This window comes from Callithrix jacchus, chromosome 3 (genome assembly GCF_049354715.1).
Source record: "Callithrix jacchus isolate 240 chromosome 3, calJac240_pri, whole genome shotgun sequence".
NCBI classification, from domain to species: Eukaryota; Metazoa; Chordata; class Mammalia; order Primates; family Cebidae; genus Callithrix; species Callithrix jacchus.
In genome coordinates, this window is record NC_133504.1 from 111510635 (window position 1) to 111522789 (window position 12155).

Consider the following 12155-nt stretch of genomic DNA (forward strand, 5'->3'; position numbering starts at 1 on the left):
ACTGTATATCTTTATGATTCTAGCAAATGTAATTAGGATATAATACTATGTTGGGATTATTTTGCCAACTTTGTTAAATGACTTATTTACAGAAAATCTGACATCCTCTTAGCCTCTATTTTAAGTTTGACATCAAATGGTTAGAATTTTGAGGAAGTCTGGCCAATGATGAAATGATAGCTTGGTAGGGCATGGTAACCCAACTGTTTAAAAAATATGTCTCTTCATAATTTATAATGACAAGCACTTAGGTTTTATTTCACTATACTAATGTATTCTAGTCAGTATGTCTGTGTACTATAGCTTACCTATATCCATAGTAGTAATGCAGGTTCTTGTCTAAGAGTAAATTGTAACTCTAACCTTATATAATGTTTTAGTTTCATTATTTCTAGTTAATTACTTCTGCATTTTCTCATGCACATGATAATTAGATGAGATTTTATCTAAGCATGTTCTTATTTAATTATTTCTACTATTTTGTACAGGAATATTATTGTTTTTCCTACATTTGTTTCTTATGTTGATAATCTGTAGTTATATATTTTTATTAATATATTTATTTATTCCAATAACTGAGAGAATATGTGGTAATTTAAGTTTTATTCAGCCAGATTATAGGGAGGAAGAAGAGGATTTGCAAATTAATTTGATTTTATCTTTGTTCAGTCTCCTAGCTACTGTCTATTATATATTTATTTTTATTGAATACAGTTAAGTTTATCTTTAATCAGGATTGACAATCTTTTTTAGTCCAAACCTTTGAATAACTAGAAGTAAAGACTTTACAAACTTCAACTAAGTAATATTATAGAAAGAGTCCCTTAACTGTCATATCTTACCTTAGTAGAATCAATTAACCAAACACCAAAGAACAGAGTTGTAGAAGAATAAGCAATGAAGGAGAGAATACTGCTTGTGGTATTGGACGTAAGGGGAATTTCCAGGATCTGTATTATTCACTGACACATGGCAAGGAAAACTGTTTGCAATCAGTTGTTTCCAGCTGGTTCTTCACAGTAGATGGTGTTTATCACTCTCAAGGCTCTGATCTATCAAATATTAATGATAGATGATAAAAAGAATCTTAGTCAGTGAGTTTGTCTGCCAAAAGATGTAGCTCCAATTTAAGAGGGTATTAATTTTCATAGAGAGGTAATATTTTTTCTGTGGTATTCCTTAAGCTTAATGTACTTTCTAAACTTGGATGTACTTGGATATAAATCTGTCGTTTTAAATTGAAATTCCTCTGTTCACTCACATATTTCATTGAAAACAATATTCAGTGATGTCAGTGGTAAAAATAGGTATGAAATAGGTGATTTCTTTCTTTAATATGATTTTTAGGAATTTGGCAAAGAACCAAGTTGTTTTACTATCAAAGTTATATTGATATGCATGATGTTTACAAATAGAAAAAAATTCCAGATTTTTAGAGAAGAAAAAATATCAAAGGTAATTTAGGAAAATGTAAATAAATATAATCTAAAATATTTGTTTACTTGTCATTTAAAAAATATAAATAATACAGGTAACTTCAGGATAAAAACATCACTATAATGTGTCATTATATATTTTTATTCTAAAGCACATGATTATATGGAAGTTTATCTGAAGAATATGAGATTCGTCTTGTGTTATTTGAATAACTTTTTATCTGTATGACCCAAAGACTATTTCATAATATCTTATTTTGTTAAATAATTACTAGTTTTTCAAAAGTATATGTTTCAAAAGTGAATTTAAAATTTCAAGAAGACCCAGACCCTGTCAAGTCTGATTTTGCATTTTCATGCCTTGTTGCATTATGGACTGTTTAGGACTTTGAGAAGAGTTAGCCTCCCAATTGTTGAAAGGCGAGTGGTCTGCACCTCCTTTTTCCCTTAACTGTTCAATTCTCAGATATTGACCAGTGGAATAAGGTAATTGAACAACTAGGAACACCATGTCCAGAATTCATGAAGAAATTGCAACCCACAGTAAGAAACTATGTGGAGAATCGGCCCAAGTATGCAGGACTCACCTTCCCCAAGCTCTTCCCAGATTCCCTCTTCCCAGCGGACTCTGAGCACAATAAACTCAAAGGTATGCTCTTCAGGAATGACTTAAGAACAACTATGAGGGTGACGGGCCAAACAAGTACATGTTATAGAGACGTCACTCTCTTTCTCTTTGTTTCCTTCTATGTTTAGTTGACACATGATAATCGTGCATATTTATGGAATACAGGGTGATATTTTGAAATGTATATGGAGGCATATGGTCAAATCAGAGCAATTGGTATAACCTATCACCTCAAACATCGATCAGTTCTTTAATTGGCACAAAATCAAGTAAAGAGAGGTATTTCTTGGAAGATCTTTCCTACAAAGGGGAGAAACCATGGATTTTAGGTCTGAATATTCAGAGGGAAGGATAGTGTGATGATGCTTTGCACTGTGTATTTCACGGGGGATTATTTAGAATCCTAAAGTTATTTAACTCTGAAAGACCAATATAATATACATATATATACATTGAAATCATGGTTTCAATCCTTTTTATTACTTAAAAATATTTTCAGTGCAAGGTTTAGTTGCAAATTGGAGATGCAGATCTGAATTTCTTTTTTTAAATAATTTATAGAGTGCTTAAATTATTTTTTTATTTTAAAATAGTAAATGGGATTTTATATACATTTTTTATTCAATATAAACACATCCATTAATAAGTCATTTTTTCCTATCACTTTGTTGGCAGTTAATGTATTTGAGTAACAAATATCTTCTCCCACAAAATTGACTTGATAATGCCTCAGTCTCATTTGGAGACACAGAATAAATTTGGCAATGCATAAATTGTAATATAAATAATAATACTCAAATTCTTATACTTTGGGACACTTTTGGAAATCTGATGTTGAAATAAATCTGTTTCCCTCCTGCCTGGTTTCAAATTTGTCCCTCTGCCTTAAAATCTGTATGACCCTGAGCAAGTTACCTAATTTTTCTTTCCTTCTTTTAACAAATGAATGTAGAGGGAACCTACCTTATAGGGTTGTTGGGAAGATTAATTGACTTAATAATCTGTCGAACACTTAGAGCAGTGCCTGGCCCACTGCAGATGCTTGGTGACATTAAATATAATAAAAATAGTAGTTTTAAGATGTATCTGTAAATTATCAAAAAAGAAAAACTTAGGACATATGCTTTTTAAATTTAGTCCCAAATGTTACATGAACAGATTAAATATCTACAGACTTAACTTACAAGCTTAATATGTATAGCTGAGGAAGACTTAAACAAGATGAGGAATCTGAAATGTGGTGCCACTGTTTTCCAGGATGTTTTTATATCCTCTGAACTTTTATCTAATGGGTTTTAAAAGTGCAACCCTGCTTCTGTGCTCTTGACACGTTGAACAGTTGGATTTCTTCCTTCAGCTGCCTCTGTGGACTCTCTTACTGACAGTGGACGAAATTATTTCTAAATCTACTGCTTTTAAGATCAACATTGCCTGTATCCAGTTTGAAAAAGAGCTGATACTCCAAGTGAAGATCTTATAGAAGTCATGCCTTAGTGATACTAACTGAGATATCAGGCAAAAGTAATCCCTTCTTATGAAGACACTTGCAACAATAAAGAGACAACAAAGCCCTCATTCAACTATTGTATGAAATCACAATAAAAGGGCTATTAAGATACTATGTTTCATAATATAATTACAATTTTCTTGAATTTACTTTTTAATTCAATCTCTGTAATTATATTACTTTTGTAAATGATAAACTAGTTTGCATATTTGATTATTGATTTTAATTTTTAATATAAAATTGGCAAATATAAATAATCATAATATACAAATAACCAAAGAGAAGAATTTATTCTACTGTATTTGGAAAAGAGCATAACACATTCGCTTTCAAATGAAAGAATGAAAGAGGACGCACTGAAACATTTTCCCATATTGTTTCCTAACAATATTATTGATCATTGTTTCTTAGCAAGATGGTTTGGTATTGGTGTAGTTCATGATCCTATTCATGAACAGTCCATTCTAATCCCAGCTTTTTCTAAGAGCAAAGAAATGGTTAGATTTGATGAGAGAATCTATGAGAATTGTACATGAATTTGGATGTAAAATCAGTTACAAATTAAAGAGATCTTTAAAGCAATGAATAAACACAGCCCTGTTAGGCTATTAGGAGGCCATTGGCAATGAGAAAATTAATTATTGAATAAACATGTAAGTATTGCTGTATTTTTGTTATTCCTGTGCCGTTCAGAGTTTTAATTTAAAAGTAATAATAGTTTAGTTTCTAGGATTGAGTTTCTCAAAAAAATGGTTAATAAAAAGTTCTCATTTGATTTAACTAGTGATTTGTTTATATTTGTTAAGAACATTAAAAGATATATTTATTGATTACCAAGTAAATTGGTAATTATTATTAATTACTCATTGGTAATAATAATTTAATTACCAAAAAATACAGGTAAAAAATTAATTGCTATATTTTAACTGTAGTATAATTAATATTATGTGAAAAGTACATGAAAAGCACTCAAAAAAAGATGCCAATAATCATAGTCATTGCCTCTAGCTAAGGGGGTTAGATATTATTTCCTGATTTTTATATTTTATGTAATTTTCAAATTTGTAGAATTAGCCCAGTTGTCTTAATCTGAAAATTGATTAAATAAAAACTGATACATGTCCACAGAGTCATCTATGTTGATTGTTTGAAAACCAATTTAATTTTTTCTCTTTAATTTGATGTCTTACCATATATTTAGAATAAACAATATTTTAACCTTTCAACTTTCTCTTTCTTTCTTTCTTTCTTTCTTTCTTTCTTTCTTTCTTTCTTTCTTTCTTATTTTTTTCTTTCTTTCTTCTTTCTTTCTTTCTTTTTCGACAGAGTCTTACTCTGTCACCAGGCACTAGGCTGGAGTGCAGTGGCACAATCTCGGCTCACTGCAACCTCTGCCTCCCAGGTTCAAGTAATTCTCCTGCCTCAGCCTCCCAAGTAGCTGGGACTATAGATGCAAGCCACCACGCCCAGCTAATTTTTGTATTTTTTTTTTAGTAGAGACAGGGTTTCATCATGTTGGCCAGGATGGTCTCCATCTCTTGACCTCGTGATTCGCCCTCCTCGGCCTCCGGAAGTGCTGGGATTACAGGCTTGAGCCACTGCGCCCGGCCAACTGTTCAACTTTCAAATCGATTGAGTAACAATATTGATTTGATGTTTTCATTTCTGTTAAAACTTTATGTCAAATTTTACATATTTTTAGAGATTAATGTCTTTTAACAATGTTATTAAATAAATATACTATCACCATGTAATTTTATAACTGTTATCCACAACCATAAATTAGTTATGATAATATTTACATAATATAGAGTTTTTCCTTAGTATCTGGTGTAGCATTAGACTGGCTTCAGTCTTTAGCTACTAGATTTCATCAAATCATTATTTCATTGATTAAAAAATGCCTGATGATTACAGAATGTAAAAATAAAATTCAGCATTTGAATGATATTATTTCTATCACATCAATTCTTCTATTGTTTATATATATATAAGAAATTTGTGGCTGGGAGCAGTGGCTCACTCCTGTAATCCCAGAATTTGGGCGACTGAGGTGGGAGGATCCATTGAGCTCAGAGTTCGAGACTAGTTCGGGCAATACAGGGAGACCTTATCTTTACAAAAAAATAAATAAATAAGATAAAACAGCTGGACATGATGGTGCATGCCTGTAGTTCCAGTTACTTGGGAAGCTGAGATGGGAGGATCCTTTGAGCCCAGGAGTTCCAGGCTGCAGTGAGCTGTGGTTATTCTGCTGTACCCCAGCATGGCAACAGAAGGAGATCCTGTCTCAAAAATTAATTAATTAATTAAATTAATAAACAAACAGAAAAAAAGAAATTTGTCTGATTTAAACTGTTAAGTCAATTTGTATACTTGAATTAAATTAAAATTCTGATAATACTGTTTTATGAATAAGTATGTAAAGACACATGTTAATTAACTTCAAACAGCCATCCACACATTTGTTGAACATCATGCATTTGCACTTTCCATGCTCTTTGTTCTGTTTATTTTATATTCACACTGGTTACCAAATATGATTACTTTGCTTGCATAAACTCTCTGGGTTGGTACATCTTACTTAGAAATTTGAGTGAATAATTTTATACTCAAAGCAGTATAACCCTTAGAGAGCCTCAAAATAAAGCCTTAGGCTTAGAGACACAAAGAAACTGGTGTAAAATGCATTTCCTCTTCCATCACACCAAAGAATTTACCTGATGTTTGGAAGGAAGATGCTATTCCATACTTTTTATTTTCTTAATTTCCTCTGTTCAACAAATTTCCATACTGAAATCAAAATCATACTAATTATTTTTCTCATTTATTGTTTCAGCCAGCCAAGCCAGGGACTTGTTGTCAAAGATGCTAGTGATTGACCCAGCAAAAAGAATATCAGTGGACGACGCCTTACAGCATCCCTACATCAATGTTTGGTATGACCCAGCTGAAGTGGAGGCGGTAAGAAATAGGCTTCCTTTACTTTCACAAACAAAGCATAGCTCATAGCAAAAACTGAATAAAACTAGAAGACAAAAGAATTCACAATGGACTTGTATAAATTTTGTAAGTCCAAAGCCTATCATCTGCCCCTCTAAAAGTTATTTTCTTCAACATATGTTTTAAATATATTTTTTTCAGGGCTTACCAGCAGAGGGGATGATTTAGTCCAATAAGCCTTAGATGTCTGTGATATATTGCCATTGTTTCTGTTAAATTGCTAACACTTGTATTTCTTCTTGTGTGTTTAACTGTGAGCCTCTTCTAATGCAAACTTAATGGTATGAACCAACAGAGGACAAGTTGCTTTGCTTGCATTTTTTAAAAAAGATACCTGCCGCTAGTAAAATGTGATACTTAAGAATATTTCAATGAGAAAGTTTTTAAAGACCACTGGTGCCTTGTGAAACCTTCCCTGAACTAGATGAACTAGAAGTGTGTATTTCAGTAAGTACATTCCTTCAGGTTAATTGATATGATGTATCTCCAGGTCTTATACCCAGACATGGAGAATCTTCTCAGAAGCTTGACTCTTTCTATCTTAAAAAAATATTTTTTAACCACTTAATACCTTCTATTCAACCTCCTTCTTTTATCTTTACCTCTCTCCTTTCTTCTGTATGGATCCAGGCTGAGCAGGGCAAGGGGGTCTTGCTGTTGCCCATGTGTGTTCTACAGGTCTCCTGATGAGAATTTCCTTTCTGTACCACCTTTAAATGTTCCTATCAGCAATGTTACCTTCTCTCATAAACATGAAAAGCTTCTCAAATTCTTAGGGTACCTGTGATAAATTATCTCATTTTCTTTTACATAATACCTTCAAATTCATTTGTTTGGATTTGTTCTTAATCTTTCATTTGAAATACTGTTGATTTCCCCAAGGTATTCTTGAGGATATTTTCACTTTCTTTCAGTTTTCTTTCCGCTGCTTCACCTTGTGTTTTTCCATGTCAAAGGTGCCAAATTCAAACACATAATTCTCATTTCTTCATTATTCACTAGAGAAGATATGAAAGATGGCAGTGAGGACTCAGTAGAATTGAACTTTACAGACACAATATTCAAGGGCTCCTTTTCATAATGTAACCCAATCTCTAAGCATTTAAAAACTTCAGAGAAAACACTTAAGTGATTAATGAGTCTCCCAAATGTGGAAACCGAAGTGTAACCATCCTGCATTACATTTTTTTTAAAGATCTGCTCTCTTAATTAATTTTACAATGATGTTGAAGTTTCATTTTGCCTCAAGTTAATTTTTAGTCATTTTTGATTCTTACAAAATAAAATTCCTACAACTAAATATTTCTGAGTTTAATTATAGTGCTCCTAAAATTAATATATATTCTTACAACTAAAATATAGAACCTCTTCTAGTGTCTCACTCTTGGGAAATACTTGAAAAGATATTCTTGAGATGGCATGAAGTAATGAAGTAGGTGAGAGAAAATATGATGTAAATGTATATGAAAATTAAGTATAAAAATTTTATCTCCGATGAAATTCAAGAAAATATTTTAGGTTGTATTGATAAAAATGTGGTATAAATGTAACTTATTTAAAATTGCTTCTTCTCATTGATTTAGAGGCATGTTAATTTATGCCTCAATATGTGGCATATTTATTTTTTCTTATATCTAACTTAATGTGTATAATCTAGTTTTAATGGGTTGTGGCCTAGAGTTTAATTAGAGTAATAAAGTCTGCATTTGTAATTCACTTGTAATTATGTTGCCTATAAAAGAGATAGTTTCTTGGAATCTATAACAACATCATACTGAATAATATCAATGAGTTTTTAAATTTATTTTAACTTTTTATGAAAAAATTCCTTGTAGAATGAAAAGATAAAATTTAGGAAACTAAAATAGGTAGAGCCTTTTTCTTAACCATTTTCATATTGGCATGCTAGGGCATGGATAGCAACAAGGCAGGATGCATGAATTTTAGGGGAAGGATCTTATAGAGGCTGCAGGTCCAGGAAAAGAAATCAGTTAATACACAGAACAAGCAATTATTTGACATCTAGACTGGGATCATTGATTATACAAGGGTAAACATGTCTTACATCTAGACATTTTATAGTGAAGAGATGGGAATCCTGATACTAGGGCAAGAACAATTTATTATTCTATGAAGTGCATCACAGTGGTCACAACTAAGAAGAGACAGATCCTGAAGTCTGTAGTCACCTATGCTTTCTGCAAAATCAGTAGTCAACTATGCTTTTTGCAATATCCTTAGAATTCACGTCTCTGTTTTTGCATGTGAACATATGTTTAAAATAAGATGGCCTTTCTTTATTGACACATGGCAAAATTATAATAGAGTGATGTATCTTCTGCCAGGACTGACAAGACTGTTTTGCAAAATGTACTCTGGTATGTCTTTATAATCCAAATAAATGGAAGTATCAAATAATTAGAATTTTCATTCTGATCAAAGAGCCTTCAAGTAATTCAGGTGCTGTTAGAGAGGGAAGGAAATTTAAAGGTGAGGGAGAAGAAAAATAAGTTTCATTGGATGTAAATAATGTCAAGAGGACAAGCGATAAAGGAGAAACTCTGATAATGTGATAATTTAGATGAAAAGTGGAAAGAGTATAGATATGCTATGTGTACTAAGCTATTAATCATACTATGATCTATCTTATCATGTTTCCAAAACTACCAAAGTACAAAAATCAAATGAGAAGAGCACATGAATGAATTTTTTCATAATTCTAAGAGGAAAAATTTGTCATGTATGCATGAGTTTGAAAATATTTAAAATTCGATGCTAAGCTCCAAGTAATCTATCTGTGTAGTAATAGTACATAAATATTTTGAAATAACTTAAAATTATTAGCAAGTTATTATTCAAATAATGTTTAGAGTAACAAAGTGTGGTTTCAAAATGGAACATGCAAGTCGCATATAATGTCAATGCTTTTTCATTAAACAATTGGAAGATGCTCTAACTCTAGTTCAGTGTTCATTAAGAGGGCAAATATATTGCACACAAATGTAATTGGTTGAGTTGTTTGCATCTTCATAGATATGAAAGATGAGTTAGGTTTAAATTTATGCTCTGCCCATTACTAATTTGCTTTGATCAAGTTTCTTAACCTTTCTGCAATTCAGTTTTCTAAACTGAGAAAGTTCTCCTTTCTTATCATATGTACAGCATAGCATTCTGAGATTTTGAAGAGTTAATGTGCATAAAGTGCTTAACAAGTGCTTAGCAGTCAGTAAGAATCATATAAATTATTCTTACCCTTATAATACTATTACTATTATGACTTTTACCTGCATAGCTTTACTACCTTTTGATATTAGAAAAGGATATATGTATCTGGTAAAAAAGACTAGCTGGACAAGATATTGCAGAAATATTCCACAACATTTATTTTTTGAATAATGATGAAGATGATCTAGTTCCCACATGATTTTAGGTCCATTTTTTCTTTTACTGTTGTCTGATGTGTACCTACCTCTTCTTTGCCAGGTAGAAGAGCATCTAGTGTCATTAGTTTAAAACAAAATAAAGACAGAGTACAGAGCCCACAAATCCTGATTATTATTCTCTATACTTTGGGAAAAGTAGGAGATATTTGGGATTGTTTTGGGGAACTCAGTTTAATATCTTCCTTGTGCCCTGTTGGAGGAAAATGCATTGTTTATGAAGCTTTATTGCCTTATCTCTTACCAGATTATTGAGTTTAGCCACCCTTCTAGGATGCAGTGGTGAATTCACCCCTGAGAGTGAGGCTACAGCACACCTTTAAGAGCACCTGAGTGAACTCCAAGCTAAGGAAGAGTTGATTAACTATTTCTCACAGCACAGAAGAAGGGGATTTATGAGGAACATAAGCTGTAACTATTTTTAAAAACAGTTTTATTTCTGCCAGAAATTTCAGAGCACTTCAAGAAAGCTCCTGAGTACGACAGCCTTACAAAAGGCTCCGTCCTACAGTTCTTGTTCCTTGCAAGGGCATAGGGAGAGGAAGCGGGAGAGGGAGATGTGTGTTCAGGCAAAACCAAATACTTCAAAACTCAAAGAAATCGTCATGAAGAAGCATATTACAAACATTTGGAGTCAATGGGCACTTTTTGATTCCTCAAGTCTTGACTAACAGGAAGGCTCTAGACTTGAGACTAGAACCATCCCCTAAGATGGGAGAGGTGCTGGGACCAAGCTTCGTGGCCAATGGTGATCAACCAGATAGACCATTGTGTTGAAGGCTCTGTTTCAGAGAGGCTCAGATATAGTTGTTAATGGCTGAAACCTTACTCTGGGAATTAGGGCAGAGAAGCAGGTTGAGCTTCTTGGGCCACTGGTGTTTTGAAATATTTTTCTCTAGTGGGTGAACCTGGGGTACTCGAGAACCCAGAGGACCAGCTGGCAGGAAACATAGAAACTTCTGTGTGGCAGCCAAATGAAAGTTCCAGAAGAGAATGCTGGAAATGAGGCCTGGAAATGGTACTCCAGCTATAATGTAGACCACAGAGAGAGAGAGTGGACATGTTTTGTTTGGGAATCTAAGGACACATGACATCCTCAACTAGAGTAAGAGAAAAGGTGTAACTAATTCAGCCAGTTTGATTGGAAGGTGACTTGGTAAAAAGGGCCAGTGCTGAGCTTGTTATTTTTTACCTAATTCAAGATTAATTTGGGAATTGTGACAGGGTTGGGTGGGAATTTAATCTACCAATATAGATCCTGAATTAAACAACCTGATCTTTGGATTCCCAGTGAGAGTACAACCTGAGAAATAGAGTAACACTTACATGTATTTGTGCTGAGTTCAATTAAAATAAGCACTTAGAAAACATGAGCCCAGAATAGCCAACACTATTACACATTTACTGTTTGTTTATAATGTAAAGTGATTAAGAGGGTCTTAAATGATTTATTGATATTATTATTTACTAGTTCATTACTTTAGGGATTATGTTATTTTTGCCTACAGTGAAAAAATTGATAGAATCAAGTTAACCTGACTATATTAAGCTATTTTATTACAAGACCATCATAGATTTCATGCCCCATGAGCAGAGTTACTGACATGATTTTATCCATCTTCTTGTCTGCCACTGTATCTTACTGGATATTACCAAAGAGGATGCATGGAAGGAATGAACAACCATGCAGGAAATACACATTATTTTTACTCTTCTTGTGACATAAACATGTAGACTTTGATATTGCCTGTGTCTGAAAATCTGTTCAAGGTAAATCTGAAGTGGGAACGTAGAGATCATTGTAGGGTAGTTTTGTCCTGCAGTTCAGCAAACATCAACATTCAGAGTACCGCTTTTCAACTTTGATCAACTATAGGACCAGCAACCATGATGAGGTGAATGGAATAGAGCTCAACATGGCATCAGAAAGGTGAGAGAAGGGAATCAGAAGCCTGTGGTCAAAGTAGAACAGGTTCCAGAGCTTGATCTGAGCAGTCCAGAGAGAGAATTGATGTAGATATGTAGGCCAGGCAGTCAAGGCCAGCTGGGCAGTCAGGAGAGACATGTGGTTTAAGATCAGAGGTCTAAGCAGATGAGACCCTAAAGGGTGTTTAAAGGGTGTCAGAGATAAGGATGTTCTC

General features: G+C 33.2%; 1 protein-coding gene across 31 annotated transcripts in view; it reads left to right on the forward strand.

Annotated features, from left to right (window-relative positions):
* The window catches only part of MAPK10 (mitogen-activated protein kinase 10), a 580859-nt gene that overhangs the window by 523130 nt on the left and 45574 nt on the right, over nt 1–12155 (forward strand). For all 31 annotated transcript variants that reach the window (XM_078366894.1, XM_054253624.2, XM_054253622.2 and 28 more), the window contains 2 exons: nt 1903–2085; nt 6411–6535. In XM_078366894.1, the coding sequence (XP_078223020.1) occupies nt 1903–2085; nt 6411–6535 (308 nt within the window). The remainder of the gene's footprint in view (nt 1–1902; nt 2086–6410; nt 6536–12155) is intronic.